Source organism: Schistocerca piceifrons, chromosome 8 (genome assembly GCF_021461385.2).
Source record: "Schistocerca piceifrons isolate TAMUIC-IGC-003096 chromosome 8, iqSchPice1.1, whole genome shotgun sequence".
NCBI lineage: Eukaryota > Metazoa > Arthropoda > Insecta > Orthoptera > Acrididae > Schistocerca > Schistocerca piceifrons.
Window position 1 is genome coordinate 145,005,943 of NC_060145.1, and position 17,563 is coordinate 145,023,505.

Here is a 17,563-nt window from a genome sequence, read left to right on the forward strand (position 1 = left end):
CGTAGGATCCTACGGTCTTGGCGTGCATCCGTGCGTCGCTGCGGTCCGGTCCCAGGTCGACGGGCACGTGCACCTTCCGCCGACCACTGGCGACAACATCGATGTACTGTGGAGACCTCACGCCCCACGTGTTGAGCAATTCGGCGGTACGTCCACCCGGCCTCCCGCATGCCCACTATACGCCCTCCCTCAAAGTCCGTCAACTGCACATACGGTTCACGTCCACGCTGTCGCGGCATGCTACCAGTGTTAAAGACTGCGATGGAGCTCCGTATGCCACGGCAAACTGGCTGACACTGACGGCGGCGGTGCACAAATGCTGCGCAGCTAGCGCCATTCGACGGCCAACACCGCGGTTCCTGGTGTGTCCGCTGTGCCGTGCGTGTGATCATTGCTTGTACAGCCCTCTCGGAGTGTCCGGAGCAAGTATGGTGGGCCTGACACACCGGTGTCAATGTGTTCTTTTTTCCATTTCCAGGAGTGTATATAAATGACCTAGTAGATAGTGTCGGAAGTCCCATGCGGCTTTTCGCGGATGATGCTGTAGTATACAGAGAAGTTGCAGCATTAGAAAATTGTAGTGAAATGCAGGAAGATCTGCAGCGGATAGGCACTTGGTGCAGGGAGTGGCAACTGACCCTTAACATAGACAAATGTAATATACTACGAATACATAGAAAGAAGGATCTTTTATTGTATGATTATATGATAGCGGAACAAACACTGCTAGCAGTTACTTCTGTAAAATATCTGGGAGTTTGCGTGCGGAACGATTTGAAGTGGAACGATCATATAAAATTAATTGTTGGTAAAGCGGGTATCAGGTTGAGATTCATTGGGAGAGTCCTTAGAAAATGTAGTCCATCAAAAAGGAGGTGGCTTACAAAACACTCGTTCGACCTATACTTGAGTATTGCTCATCAGTGTCGGATCCGTACCAGATCGGGTTGACGGAGGAGATAGAGAAGATCCAAAGAAGAGCGGCGCTTTTCGTCACAGGGTTATTTGGTAACCGTGATAGCGTTACGGAGATGTTTAGCAAACTCAAGTGGCAGACTCTGCAAGAGAGGCGCTCTGCATCGCGATGTAGCTTGCTCGCCAGGTTTCGAGAGGGTGCGTTTCTGGATGATGTATCGAATATTATTGCTTCCCCCTACTTATACCTCCCGAGGAGATCACGAATGTAAAATTAGAGAGATTAGAGCGCGCACGGAGGCTTTCAGACAGTCGTTCTTCCCGCGAACCATACGCTACTGGAACAGGAAAGGGAGGTAATGACAGTGGCACGTAAAGTGCCCTCCGCCACACACCGTTGGGTGGCTTGCGGAGTATAAATGTAGAAGTAGATGTAGACGTATGTGTCTCTCCCACCCACCGTCTTTGACGTTTTATTCTAGCCCAATCTACCTCGTTGCTTTCAACTTCTTTCCTCGCATGTCTTTCTCCCATTAAATTAGCTCGCTGTATGCATTGTTACACTACAGATTAGTAAGGATATGGGAGAGTAAAATTTTATAAGTCGGTGATATTCAATCATGCGGCTGTGTCACCAGTCACCAGCTGGGAAACCTAAACGTTTCAGCACATTCCAATCTCTGTCTTCCCTTACAGGTTTTACCCTCTAGTACCATGGAAATCATTCCCTGATGTCTTAACAGATGTCTTATCATCCTGTCTTTTCTTCTTGTCAATGTTTTCCACATATTCCTTTCCTCTCCGATTCTGCGCAGAACCTCCTCATTCCTTACCTTATCAGTCCACCTAATTCTCAACATTCGTCTGTAACACCACATCTCAAATGCTTCGACTCTTCTGTTCGGGTTCCCACAGCCCATGTTGCACTACCATACGATTTTGTGCTTCAAACGTACATTCTCAGAAATTTCCTCCTCCAATAATGGTCTATGTTTGATACTAGTAGCCTTCTCTTGGCTAGGAAAGCCCTTTTTGCCGGTGCTAGTCTGCTTGTGATGTCCTCCTTGCTCCATCCGTCGATGGTTATCTTGCTGCCTAGGTAGCAGAATTCCTTACCTTTATCTTCTTCGTTACCATCAATACTGATGTTAAGTTTCTCGCTGTTCTCATTTCTGCTATTTATCATTACTTTTGTCTTTCTTCTATTTATTCTCAATCCATATTCAGTACTCATTAGAATATTCATTCCATTCTGCAAATCCTGTAATTCTTCTTCACTTTTAATCAGGATAACAATGTCATTATCGAATCGTGTTATTGATATCCTTTGGCCTTGAATTTTAATTCCATTCCTGAGCGTTTCTTTTATGTCCATCTTTGCTTCTTCAAAATGTTCAAACGTGTGTGAAATCCTATGGGACTTAACTGCTAAGGTCACCAGTCCTTACGCTTACACACTACTTAACCTAAATTATCCTAAGGACAAACACACACACCCATGCCCGAGGGAGGACTCGAACCTCCGCCGGGACCAGCCGCACAGTCCATGACTGCAGCGCCCGAGACCGCTCGGCTAATCCCACGCAGCTTTGCTTCTTCGATGTAAAGATTGAACAGTAGGGCCGATAGACTACATCCCTGTCTTATACTCTTTTTAATCCGAGCATTTCGTTCTTGGTCGTCCACTGTTATTATTCCCTCTTGGCACTTCTGCAGTTCTATATTATCCGTCTCTCCCTATAGTCTATCCATATTTTTCTCAGAATTTCGAACATTTGGCACCATTTTACATTGTCGAGCGCTTTTTCAAGTTCGAAAAATCGTAAGAACCTGTCTTAACTTTTCATACTCTTGCTTCCATTGTCGACCGCAACGTCCGAATTGCCTCTCTGGCGCCTTCACCTTTGCAAAGCGAAAGTGGTTTTCATGTGACGTATCCTCAATTCTCTTTTCCACTATTTTGTATATTATTCTTGTCAGAAACTTGGGGGATGAATGAGTTGTTAAGCTCTCGCACTTATCAGCACTTGCGGTCTTCGGAATTGTGTGCATGATATTTTTCCGAAATTCAGATGGTATGTCGCCGGGCTCATACACTCTACACAACGACGTGAGTAATCGTTTTGTTGCCACTTCCCCCAATGATTTTAACAACTCTAGTAGAAGGCTATCCATCCCATCTGCCTTATTTGATCTTAAATCCTCCAAAGCTCTCTTAAATTCTGATTATAAAATTTGATCTCCTATCTCCTCTAAATCGACTCATGTTTCTTCTTCTATCGCATCAGACAACGCTTCCCTCTCATAGAGGCCTTCAATGTGCCCTTTCCAACTATCGACTCTCTCCTCTGCATTTAACAATGGAATACCTGTTGCAATCTTATTCTTACCAACCTTATTTTTGATTTCACCAAAGGTTAGTTTGACTTTCCTATATGGTGAGTCAGTCCTTTCTATAACCATTTCTTCTTCGATTTTTTCACGTTTTTGATGTAGCCTCGTCTTCTTAGCTTCCCTGAGTTTCCTATTTATTTAACTCATCGGTTTTTTTGTATTTTTGTATTCCTGAATTTCCCTGAACAATTTGCACTTCGTTCTTTCATCGACCAACTGAAATATTTCTTCTCTTAGCCATGACGTCTTCCCAGTTCCCTGCTTTTTAACTATTTTTGCTTCCAACTTCTGTGATTGCTCTTTTTAGAGCGTTCTACTCCTCTTCAATTGTATTGCCTATTGAGCTATCCCTTATCGTTGTATCTACAGCCATAGAGAAATTCAAGCGTATCTCGTCATTCCTTAGTACTTCTGTATCCCACTTCTTTGCGTATTGATTCTTACTGATTAATCTATTAAACTTCAGCCCAATCTTCATCACTACTGCATTGTGATCTGAGTCTATATCTACTCCTGGGTAAGGATTAATATCCAATAACTGATATCGAAATCTCTATCTGACCATGATGTAACCTAACTGAAATCTTCCCGTATCACCCTGCTTTTTCCGAGCTTTGACTAAGCAGTAAATACGCTGTATGAAATTCGTTAAGCCAATGTAGAGCAAGTGAAGACCGCTAACGAGTCGAGAAATCAGAACCGATTTGATCACTTAGGATGACGCCGTAGGGCGCCGTCGACGACATAAATACTTCACCCCATTAGCCTACAGCACTAATCAGGAGTATCCACGGCGGCCATGTCGTTCGCAGTTGATTCTCTGGTTATGATAACGTGGGTGAGAGTGTTTTAATGTTGGCCTTACACTTGCTGCCCCACGAGACGATCAGCTATCCGCTGCCGTAGGTAACGAAGTCCGCCCCGATAGCTAAATGGTCAGCGTGACGAACTGCCGTCCTAAGGGGCCCGGGCTCGATTTCCGGCTGGGTCGTGGATTTTCTCCGCTCAGGGGCTGGGTGTTTGTTGTCTCCATCATCATTTCATCCCCATCCGGCGCGCAGGTCGCCCAATGTGGCGTCGAATGTAATAATACCTGCATCAAGGCGGCCAGACCTGCCCCGTAAGGGGCCTCCCGGCCAATGACGCCAAACGCTCATTTCCATTTCCATAGATAACGAAGTTCAGAATCCAGTCCTAATGTCAGCACAGTAGCCAGCAATGACGGGTAGTCCACGGGTCCAGAGCAGAAGCTACCCTACAACTCCAGCGTCTCACGAGTGTGATGGCGTTCCATACCGATGGGGCAGTTTCAGCGCTCAGCACATCACTGCATCTGATATCGCCGCCTGCCTGATGGAACAAACCGGGCAGTGATCAGTGAGGCAGTGAGGCAGTGAGTACTGCCCAAAACGGTGCGTGAATTCAACACATAGGTCGCGGTCACCGCCCTCTCCAAACAGAATCACCAACGGGGCGTGCCTACCTTGCCAGAAGGCGGCAGATCGCCCCATCAGGGTACCATCGACTTCCAATCCCAACTGATGAGCCCCCTCGGCATCTGTGAGTCCGCTATTGGATTCCGCGAATTCCTCTCCGGATTACGTAGCCCCGTTGTCGCATAAGACACTGCATTCTGAGTATGAATAGAATAATCTTGAATACTACGAGGGTTGTTTTTTTAAGTAAGGGCCGTTCGCGCGTATAGTCCCGTAGTTCGCGCGGACGCCGCAACAAGCCACCGCGCCACTTGCCGACATCCTTCCCGTTCACACTGATGCCAAGTTGCAGCTCTGTAGCTGACGTGTACGCATCGCTGTGCTACTTTATAATGTTTACGATTATTGAATCGCCCGCCGCGTTTGAGATACGGTCAGTGATACGTTTTTTGACCGCGACAAGCCTCTCAGCTGCAGAAATTCATCGTCAGTTAACAGAAGTTTACGGCTTGAATGCAATGGGTGAAGGTAAAGTGCGTCAATGGGTTAGAGAGTTTAAAAATGGCCGTCAAAATGTCCGTGACGAAGAACGTTCAGGCCGGCCCTCTGTGATCACTGATGATTTGGTGGCTGCAGTCGAAACAGAGATTCGTGAGGACAGAAGATTCACAATTTCCACTCTTTCTTTGGAATTTCCACAAGTTTCAAGATCGGTTTTGTACAAAATTGTGTCTGAAAACCTAAACTTTAAGAAACTGTGTTCTCAGTGGGTACCCACACTCCTCACAGAGGACCACAAAGGGAAGAGATTTGCCACTTCATTGGACTTTTTGATTCGTTACGAGGAAGAAGGGGATGACATGTTGAGTTACATTGTCACTGCAGATGAAACATGGGTATCCCATATCACTCCCGAAAGCAACCGACAATCGATGGAATGGTGACACACAACCTCACCCATCAAGGTCAAAGCCAAACAGACGCTGTCAAAGCCCAAGATTATGGAAACTGTGTTCTGGGACCGGCGCGGTATTTTGCTAGTGGACTTCATGCTACGAGGAACGACAGTCAACTCAGATGCCTGCTGTGCAACTCTAAGGAAGCTCCGCAGAGCAATTCAAAACAAAAGGCATGGCAGGCTGAAAAAAGGAGTTTTGCTCCTGCACGATAACGCTAGGCCTCACACCTCTCAAAAGACTCGGGATTTGATTGATTCTTTTGGCTGGGAAGTTTTGGATCATGCACCATACAGCCCCGACCTTGCTCCTAGCGATTTTCGCCTTTTCCGGTACCTGAAACACCATCTTGGCGGGCAGCGCTTCAATGACGACGATGAAGTGAAAGCGGCCGTGAACTCTTGGCTGTCGGAGCAGGCGGCCGAATTCTTTGATGAGGGAATTAAGTACTTAGTTGTACGGTATGACAAGTGCTTAAATAAACAAGGCAACTATGTAGAAAAATAGGTAAAAGAGTGTAGAATCAGAAAATAAAAGTTTTTTTAAAAAGTATTTGTATCTTTTTTTAAAAATAAAAACGGCCCTTACTTAAAAAACAACCCTCGTATTTTATTACGTCTAACGACACATCCTGATATCGCCAGGCAGTGGGCGACCCCTATGGTACAGCTGCACATGCTGTGTTGTGAGTGAAGTATTGTGAGAGGTGGAGAGTGTATCAGTGAAAAGCATCAGTTAACTGTGTCGTGGCAGTACAATTAACTGGCCACCAAGATTCTCATTAGATTCTTGTTTATGCTTCTGGATGAAGTCTGAGATGGGCAAACGAAAGGTGAATATGCTTGATGAACTGTTCGATCGCATCATGGGTATCGCACTATGGATGCTGCTGCCCTCATTAAGAAACGTGGAGAGACACACACACAAGCAATGCATGTTCTCCCAAGAGATATGAAGCGCAGAAGTTGACTGTGATATATTAGAACGTTTGTTATTGGCTGCATAGCAGCTGTAATTTAAGGTGTACGTGTTAAAAAGAAAAATGTACTTTTTAACCGATGCTTGGGAAGCGGCCTCTGAATTCTCTTTTCTACCATGAGGCAATAGGCAGATAAACTGTTTGCTGAACTCGGAATTCTATTATAAATTCCCTCAATGCGATTCTTACGCGCTTAATAACATCTGGCTATGCAGTCCTGGCCTCTGAAGAAGAATCGGATTGGGGGAGGTCGCTGGCCTCTTAGAAAATAATTATCCGTTTAAATTGTTAACATAACCCCACCAAAAATTGAGACTTGATGAAAGGAAAGGTTTGGACTGTCAATATATGTACCCTAAAATACCGGAAAAGGTAATTAGATTTATTCTGTTTCAGAATTTACATGCACTAAGAAATCGAATTAACGAGGTGATGCCTCTTAAATGTGGACAAATTACGAGTAATATCTCAATAATGAGAAAGAAGTATAACACAAATGTACAAGTATAAAACCTAGCAATGCGGTTTGGCACTTCCCCTTAACTGGATGAGAGCACAAGATTCTACGTCACGTTCTTTCCAGCAGAATCTAATCCCAGAACTAAATGCGAGAAAGTTCTGCAATGCTCAGTGGCTCAATGGCTACTGTTTAACTTCTGTAAACTGCAAGGCTGATCGCACTACGGCCAGAGTCGAGTATATTGCCTATTCTGCTTTTCAATGACGGGGTGCCTGGCTGGCTGTCCACACAGCGCTGTTATGCAGAAAAGGTGCGATGCCCCCTCAACCACCGCGCCGCACGTACATGGCACAGTCCCCTGACATTATCCGCATTTCCGGATAAGGCACACAACTACCCCGCAATTACTTCGTATCGATGCAAAGTACTGCGCCCTTATTGGACGTACGCTGCAACATGAGTGTCCTATTTCTATCAAATTCTAGTGCAGCTTGCCGCTCCGCTGCTGCAAGTGTCCAATAGCGAAATTTTAACAAAATTTTAATCAATGAACACGTCTCTCGTCCGACTGTGGGCGCGCAGGAAACATTGATTACGTCACATCAGTATATCCTGCTGTCGCCTCTGGGAGACGACGCTCTCCCGAAACACTTTCCAGATGCTTCCTTGCCAAAAGCGTCTATATGGGCACATTGAGCTCCTCTGCCCACGATTAAAAAGAAATAGGAATGGGTGATTTACGGAAGTATAGGGCCAGGAACCCCTGGGGCGCTGTAGGTTGTAGTATTTGACCACCAGGCTAACATGCTGATTCCTTCAAACCACCAACTCCCTACGAAAATCACGAACGAAACTCAGTCCTCAGTATTGTTTGCACCTAACGCAATGCAGTACATTCTCATTCCTCATCCCACAGCCACCTCTGTTAGAATAGTGCTAATAGCCGTAAATTTGCTGGTCATTACTACCCTAATTACAATCATGCATTCGCATTCGGGAGGACGACGGCTGAATCCCGCGTCCGGCCATCCTGATTTAGGTTTTCCGTGATTTCCCTAAATCGCTCCAGGCGAATGCCGGGATGGTTCCTTTGAAAGGGCACGGCCGACTTCCTTCTCCGTCCTTCCCTAATCCGATGACACCGATGACCTCGCTGTCTGGTCTCCTTCCCCAAAAAACCCAACCCAACAATCATGCAAAGTGGCGATTGATGAGGACCTTGCACTCCCAGTGCACGCCTCATATAGTCTGCTACCTTGCATGCTTTGTAAAACACCTGTTGTAGCGCTTAACTACATGAAAAATGTAGCTTCGGGCACAGTTTTCATTTTCTAGCTTACGCATTCGTTTCACTCTCTCATTCACAAGAAAATGAAAACTTACCCAGAACATACACTTTTCTTCTACTATAAACATCTGTTCATATAGGTAATATTAGCACAGCGGTATGCTTTCAACCACCCAGTTTCAACTACTTTTCGAAAACAATTAAATTTTATATCTTTATTAATAATTTTGCATCTCTAATTCTAATTACTTTTACACAAACCTAATATTTTTTTCCTGTGTAAATGGGAGTTGAGAATAATATCTACTACTAATAAAAAGAAATATTCTATAAGAGAACTTATTGTAGTGACAATTGTTTATAGCTTACTGAAAATTTGTAGTAGTAAATGGAGGAAAATTGAAATGCTAATATTTTATATCCATCCTACAAGAATAAAATGTATTACTAAGAAACGAGAGAAAAATTTCATGGCTTTCTAGATGAAGAAACAAAGTAGAAGGTTTGGACTTAATTTTACATAAAAATGGTAATGTAAAAATTACAGGTTGTGATGAGGAAGACGATTCTGTTGTGAATTAAAGGATTATTTTTTAAAGTAGTAGAAACAAATAAATACAGAATGCTCTTAAGGCAATAACAAATGTAATTTAAAAGAAAACGCTTCGTTTTCTAGTGTAGAAAGCGAAACTGATATCAGTAAATAATATAAAGACTATTTTCCACAAGAAGAAATTCCTAAAGAGCACAATGGAGGTCGAATTTACCGAAGAATAATATAATTTTTATTTGTTGTTTAGTTTGTTTAAGATCTTGAAAGATTAAATTTTTTAATCTCTGAATTTCCAAGATTACTTTCAATAAGAAAAAAAATAAGACTATTCCAAACATGCCCCCAAAAAAATTCAACTTTTTTGATAAAAATAATGGAGCGGTCATTGGCTATATACACAAAAATTCAACACGTACTTCAGTGGTCGTTACATCAACTGCTAAAAATTAACTTGAAACTAAGCTAAATTAAGTAATGATAAATTAAACTTATTGGAATAGAGATGACATTAATCAGCATCAAAGTGGAGAAAGTAGAGTAATGACGCATTTCTCTTATTGGAATATAGAGGAAATTAATCAACTTAAGAATGGAAGTAAATTAATTAAGCTCAAAATGGAGAGATAATTATTAAATGTGAAATGAAAATAAAATTAACAAATATTTTTCTGTTGAACAACGATTGATTAAATTCGAAACAACAATAAAACAACCAACCAAATATTAAAAGAACTGTAGACTACACATGAACATCAGCAAAAAGATAATTAACATAAATTACAGTGTCTAACATTCATTTAACATTTGGTTAGATGGTTTATTGTTCCGAATTTAATCAGTCACCATCCAACAGAATAGTAAGTCGATTTAATGATGAGAAAAGGTATATATCCACATGATTACATGGATTCTTGGTCAAAAATTCGAATAGACACAATTACCAGCGAAAGAAGAATTCCATAATAAACTTAATGACTGTGAAATAAGTGATGAAGATTATAAATAAGCAAAAACACTTTGGAAAAAATTTAATATTAAATGTCTTGGTCAATATCATAATATATATATCTTAAACTCATGTACTGGTATTGTCTGATGGATTTGAAGATTTTAGAAAAACTTTTATAAAGGAATATGATTTCTACACATCTTTGTACTTTACTGCACCAGAGTTATCTTGGGATGCAATGTTGAAAATAACTAAACAACCACTTGATTTGTTACATCATTGTGATGTAGTTTAATGATTGAAAAGGGAATATGAAGAGGAATATCACATTGTTGTGAAAGATATGTTGCAGCAATCAAAAAATATATGAGGGGTCTTGATAGTGAAAACATATTGAATTCAGGCATAGTAGATGTCAATACTTTATATGGATATGCCATGAGTCAGTATTTATCATATGGTGAATTTGAATGAGATAATCCAGATTCTGTTCATGGTACAACAATAAGTGAAATTTCAGGTTCTGATGAATCTGAATATATTTTTGAAGTAGATTTAAAGCATCCAAAAGAATTATGTAATGAACCATTAGTTTCTGAAAATAAAATTGTCTTTGTAAGTAAACAAAACAAATTGTTCACTACTTTAGAAACCAAAATCAATATGTAGTTCATTATAGAAATCTTAAGCAGCATTTATCACTAGGAATGAAATTAACAAAAATACATAGAGTTTTCAAATTTAGGCATTTGGACTGTTTGAGGAAGTGTAAAGAAATACAGAAATGAGAACTAAAACCACAAATGATCCTGAGAAAGATTTCATAATTTTGTCTTTGGCAATCCTCTGGAAGACATTAGAAATAGAGTTGACATAAAATTAGTGCAGATGGAGAAAAACGTGATAATTATCAAAGCGAAACTTTAAAGTGAGAATTTTATTTAATGAAAATCTTGCTGCTATTCATATGTATAGGACGAACATGAAATTTAATAAACCTATCTATGTTGGGATGCATATACTTGATTTATCTAAATAACTGACTCATGATTTTCACAATAGAATAATGATACTGAAATATGTAGAAGATATGGAGTTGTGTTAATAAGATACAGACAGTTATATCTATAATATAAAAAACACAAAATTTTTATTAAGGTACGAAATCGATATTTAATAAGTTTGTTACTAGTGATTATCGTGAAAATAATGTCTATGGTATTCCACAAGGCAAAAAGAAAGTTGCAAGGAAACTGAAAGATGAATGCAATAGAAAAATAATGGAAGAATTTTATGGTCTGAGCACTAAAATGTATGCTTATAAAGTAGGAAAGAAAATAGAGAAAAATTTTAAGCGGTTAAAAAATGTACTGACAAAAATAGAATAACCTAGAAGATTATAAAGATAGTTTTTTTAAAAATAGATAACAGTCAGAAGGATTAATGTAATTCAAGGTGAAAACAAAATACATGCAGTTGAAACAAACAAGAAAGTATTGAGTCCTCATGATGACAAAAGATATATATTGGAAAATATAATAGATACATTACCATATGGTCATTACAAATTTAAAAAAAAAGACCTAATAAATTTTTTTGTGCATTAATGGAGACTCTAAGCAAGAAGCTCAACAATGCAACTGACTCAAAAGAGATTAAAATATTTTGGGAGTTAGCGATAAATGTTTTATATAATGTTACTGGATGTGAATATTTATATACTATATGAAGAAAAACTTTGTGTTGTGCTTAATAAAGAGTTTAAGATTATTTTACCAGATAGATTTTTTAAATTAATTTCTGACTGGTATTTTCAGATACTTGAAAATGAACAGATGAAAATGAAATATGAAAGAACAAAGAAATTTAAAAACAGTTATAATGAATTTCAGGGTATTGATTCACAATGTGAAAATTTTGGATTTTTTGATAATGAATTTATTATTCCAGGGTTCTCAAAGCAGATCCCTGGAATTTCAATATATAATTCCAGGGTGTATGCTCATACACCCTTTAATAATAAAAGATACATTTTACATTCACCATAATACATTTTATTTATTTTCTTAAGTTCACTTTTATAAAAACAATAGTAAATTTTATTGTATTACATTGACCATTTATAAAAAAACATATTAAATTTTATTTTCTTAGGTTCACCTTTTTATGAAAAAAAAATTGTTTTGGAGATTGGTGAACATGATATGACAGAAATTTATTTTTAGCAATTTTTGTAACTAATTGAAATGAAATTTAGTTAGAACTAAAAAGTTGATTATAGTAGATCGAAAGTGTAGGTTGTGGGTAAGTTTTCGTTTACCAGTGAACAAATGGGTGAAACGAGTCAGTAGGTAGAAAATGGAAACTGAGACATAAATACACTGGTTTACACATTTACTGGTTTACTAACTGCTGTAGGTGTATATTTGTGTAAACCTCACAACGTACTGAATAACAAGAAAGAATAACACTGTACATTAGATGTGTTCTATCTCAGAGGTCATTCAGCACAGAAGTCCATATGAAGCTTTTCTTCAAATGACTGTTCTTGTCATATCCCTGAATACTGATTATTTCTCTTGGTACACCCTTTATATTAAGATTTTATGAGATTTGTTTGCCCTTCATTTGCTTGTGCACCAATCTCAACAAGTGTATTTGGGCCCCAGAAATGAACGACTGCACTAGACATAAAGATAGGTGAAATACACAGTTCGAATTGTCATGGAAGGATTTCGAGTATGCTGTATCAACATGTAGGTCTGTGTTAGTCTCCCACTTCCTCGTACAGGCAATGGGTTCCACAGTACGTTGTTGGTTACGTTTGGTATTTATTTTCTCTCGATGTAAACCGATGTATTTTATTGTGATCAGCTTCAAAAGGGTCCAGATCCCATTAATTTCTGGCACTAGACCATTTAGTCTGTTCCAAGTTGCAGCCACGTAGGGTGGAAACAGCACAGTGGTCACCAAATTGTGACTGCATGATCTACCAGCACGAGGACAGCAACAGGAGCATGGGTATCACAATACGCCAATGTCCAATTGCAGTAAACGAATTCTCACAGAAAAACTGTTACAACCCAAGAGAGTTCCGTGTGACGTGACTGGTATGGCTATCTGTCAGTACAAACAGCTACTCAACACGTTGCAGCATTGATAAATGTGTATAAAAGTTTGCCTGCCTGTTTGTGTTAGACAGGGTTGCGTCGTCTCAGTGTGTTAATGAAACGAGAGGAAAAGATTTGTCGTTTTACTTTAATATTCTGTCAGATGAACAACTTAAGCTAATTTGCTAGCATTTTTATTTCACGAGGAACTTTCGTGAGAAGCTTTGATGAGAAACTCCTGCAGACAGTGATGACGTGTTGAACGTGCTAACCACCAGTCACTGGAGTGTAATGAGGGCTTTAGTTATCTGCACTACTTTCGCTGAGATTAACGTATGGCGAAGCACGTGGTGTAAGATGGGCAATACCTTTGGATATTTGAGCACGATGCTATCACAACCAAGACACTGGGCCGCAGTCTGAGCTGAGTTTATTGAAGAACTGAGTAAATTTTCTACTACATTTGGATTTCTCTCTCTTTTGTTCTTTTGGAATGTTATCGCCAGCTCACGACACAGTAGACATTCACACAATTTTTGTAAGTACGATAGTCATCTATATCTACATCTGTATATTCATAGATAATCCGCAATCCACCATATGGCGCGTGGCAGAAAGTACCTTGGACAACTACTAACCGTTCTCTTGCCTCTTCCATATGCAAGCAGAGCGAGGGAAAGACGACCGTATATATGCGTCCGTACGAGCTCTAATTTCCCGTATCTTATCTTTGTGGTCCTTGCCCTCACTGTATGTTGGCGGCCGTAGAAGCGCTCGTCAGTCAGGTTCAAAAGCCAATTATCGAAATTTTCTCAGCAGCGTTCCTCGAAAAGAATGTCGCCTTCTCTCGAGGGATTCCCATTCGAGTTCCCAAAGAATCTCCGTAGCTCTTACGTGTTGTTCCCACCTACCGGTAACAAATGTAGCGGGCAACCTCTGAATTGTTTCGATGTCTTCGTTTAATCCAACGTGCTACATATCCCAAACACTCCAGCAGTACTCAAGAATAGGTTGTACCAGCGTCCTATATGCGGTCTCCTTTACAGATGAAGCGCACTTTCCTAAAATTCTCCGACTAAACCGAAGTCTTCACATGCTCGTCCCATTTCACATCGCTCTGCAACGTAATGCCCAGATATTTAAATGTCGTGGCTGTGTCAGGTAGGACACGACTAATACTGTTGTTTTTCCTATTCATCCGCGTTAACATATATTTTTCCACATTTAGAGCTAGCTGCAATTCATCACCTCCATTAGAAATTTTATTCAAGTCACCTTGTATCCATCTACAGTCAGTCAACTTCGATACGTTACCGTACGTTAGAGCATCATCAGTAAGCAACCGCAGGCGTCTTTTCACCCTGTCCGCCAAATCATTTATGTAAATAGAAAAAAAGCGGTCGTACTTCTCCGGAGCACTCCTGAGGATATCTTTCTCTCTGACGATCCGTCGACGATAACATACTGTGTGCTATTGCTCAAAAAGTCACATATCCGTGGAGCTATTCCACATGTTCGTGCCTCCGTTAGCAGCTTGCAATGGGGCGTCGTTTCGAAATGTGGAACCTGTCTGTCGCCATTCATCCATAGTTCGCAGTATATCGTGTGAGAAAAGGGCAAGTTGTGTTTCGCACAAGCAATTCTCTCTAAAACAGTGCTGATTCGTGGACATAAGCTTCTTGGTCTCAAGAAAATTTGTTATATCTATACCGAGATGGATTCAGGAGCAAACCGAAGTTAGAGATATTGGTCTGTAAGTTTTACGGGTCTCTTCTTTTACCCTTCTTATAAACAGTAGCCGCCTGCCCTTATCTCCAGTTCCTTGGGACTTTGCGATAAATGGATGCTCGGTAATGGCTAATGCCCTAGAGTATGCTTTGTAAAACCGAACTAGGATTCCATCCGGACCTGGTGACTGTTGTGCATTCAAATCTTTCAGTGATGCTTATTACAGATGACATCCATACGAGAGTCTGTCTGATGGTCAATTGATGGTATGTTTGTACGATTTTCCTGCGTGAACGATTTCTTGCACGTGAAATTTATAACTTGGGATTTTGTTTCACTATCTTCAGCTGCCACACCATACTGGTCAACAAGAGGCTGGACGAAAGCCTTAAGTCCATTTAGCGATTTTGAATTTTCTGTCGGCCGGAGTGGCCGTGCGGTTCTAGGTCGCAGGTTCGAATCCTGCCTCGGGCATGGATGTGTGTGATGTCCTTAGGTTAGTTAGGTTTGCGACTGATGACCTCAGAAGTTAAGTCGCATAGTGCTCAGAGCCATTTTGAATGTCTCGGGTTCTTACACAGATATTTTGCTAACAACGGAAACTCCCCAGCGCATCCCCCTCAGATTTAATGGTGAGATGGCGCTATGGACAGCTTGTCAAAAACTGAACGCAGATCAAGCATGAAGACAGGAAGAAAGTGTACTGAACCACGAAAAAAGAAACAAAATGGAAACAATGAACGGTGAAAGGTTAACATGTTTAACATCGACGGAGACAGAAAAACCACGGCGTGTTGGTTATGCGGTTGCGGTGTTGGACTGGGAAGGGGGATGTCTGCGTTCAAACCTCCCTCGCGACCAATTTTTTTTTCTTTTTGATGAAATTATGAACTGTCCGGTCATAGCGAAATTATGAACTCTCTGGTCATTGACATTTCTGTTCCCTGTATTCAGATTTGTGCTGCGTCGTTGTGTACGTCTGTTTACAAGTTGTAACGACGTGAACTCGAGATGTACGTACCTCCTATTTGTTCCACACAAGTACCTGGAGGATTTGATCACATATTTCCCACCTGGCACTAACAGTGACCCCACACACACACTACTCCGTGTTGCTGTAACTCCCTCGATGTTGCACATCTTGAGGTTGGCCAGTTTACTGTTCCTATTTCGCTTCTTTTCTCCCAGTTCAGTACACTTTCTTCCTGTTTTCATGCTTCATCTGTGTTCAGTTTCTGATGGACTATCTACTGAGCGACTTTAACACTAAATCTGGAGAGTTTTGCTTGTAAGATACGACGATGGTAGCAGTTGTATGTTTCGCGCATAGACCTTTTCACAAAGGCACAAATCTATACTAACCTTTGCTAGTCGTAGTAGTCTAACTGAGATGCTAACAACTCAAATGGTTCAAGTGGCTCTGATTGGACTTAACATCTGGTGTCATCAGTCCCCTAGAACTTAGAAGTACTTAAACCTAACCTAAGGACAGCACACACACCCATGCCCGAGGCAGGATTCGAACTTGCGACCGGAGCCGTCGCACGGTTCGAGACTGAAGTGCCTAGAACCGCTCGGCCACACGGGCCGGCTGCTAACAACTGATTATCTGCTCTTACTAGAAGAAACACTCGCCTACCCGTGTTGACTGATTTATTACCTTTCGTAACCATAGTTGCTGTAACGACATTAAAATCGGTAATCCCCGTTTCTAGATTGACATTATTGATACGGTCCCGCGTATTTTCAGCTACTATGTTTAAGATATTTCCACTGCATGTGGGCTGCCGAACTAGCTGCTCAGCACAGTTTTCAGAAAACAGATCTAAAGTACCTCGCACGACTCTAGACCTGTACGCGCCGCAATAAATCCATAGTCATCCCAGTCTATACTCGGGACGTTAAAGTCACCTCCAACTAGTAGTGCATGTTCTGTGTACGTTACGTGTCACGGACTGTAGACGTTCTTTGGTTTCCTAGCGCTTTCTGCAAAAGCACAATATATCTGTAGACATCAGCAATGTGCACCTAATACAGCTTAACAGGAACTTACTGAGGTTTCAGCTGCTTTTGAATGTTCCTATTACTGGTTACCATTCTGCCATTCGTAAAAATTAGTAGTGTCAAAGTCTCAGCCCTGAAACTGGAAATTCGAAATTTACTGTCGCAGGGCTAAAAAGTACACCATCCGCCTGGGAGGCATCCATCAGCGGGAGGACGAGTACTCGGCCTGGATCACCGTCTCCACCTGGGCCAAGGCGTACCCGGATTTCAACACAACGAGCAGTTCCGACAACGACGTGTCTATTATCTTCCTGACTGAGGAACCTCCTCTGAGCCGTGAGTAGCCCAGAAGTAACGTCGTTCTTTCAGAGACAGAGAGAGAGGCAGATCACAGCTGCTGAACGTACGAGGGTGGTTTGATAAGTCTAGTAAATTTCCATGAAGGAACGAAACATTTTTGTTGCGCCTTCATAGTTGGTAAGCTTGATTATCCTCAGGATCGTACGAAGATTCACAACAATTTGCAGCGTACAGTTCATTGTTGACAATTATCTCGATTGGTCATTGTGTCGACTCCGACTGACAATGGAGACAACCGAGTTTCGTGCTGTAACCATGGATCTTGCCGTTGGTGGGGAAGCTAGCGTGCCTCAGCGATACAGATAGCCGTACCGTCGTGCAACCACAATGGAGGGGTATCTGTTGAGAGGCCAGACAAAGGTGTGGTTCCTGAAGAAGCGCAGCAGCCTTTTCAGTAGTTGCAGGGGCAACAGTCTGGATGAATGACTGAC

At 41.2% G+C, this 17,563-nt stretch overlaps 1 protein-coding gene across 1 annotated transcript in view; it reads left to right on the forward strand.

Annotated features, from left to right (window-relative positions):
- LOC124712137 (vitamin K-dependent protein C-like) overlaps positions 1-17,116 on the forward strand; it is an 82,474-nt gene extending 65,358 nt beyond the window's left edge. The window contains exon 3 of the mRNA XM_047242436.1: positions 16,939-17,116. Within this exon, the coding sequence (XP_047098392.1) occupies positions 16,939-17,116 (178 nt within the window). The remainder of the gene's footprint in view (positions 1-16,938) is intronic.
- Positions 17,117-17,563: the final 447 nt, after the last annotated feature.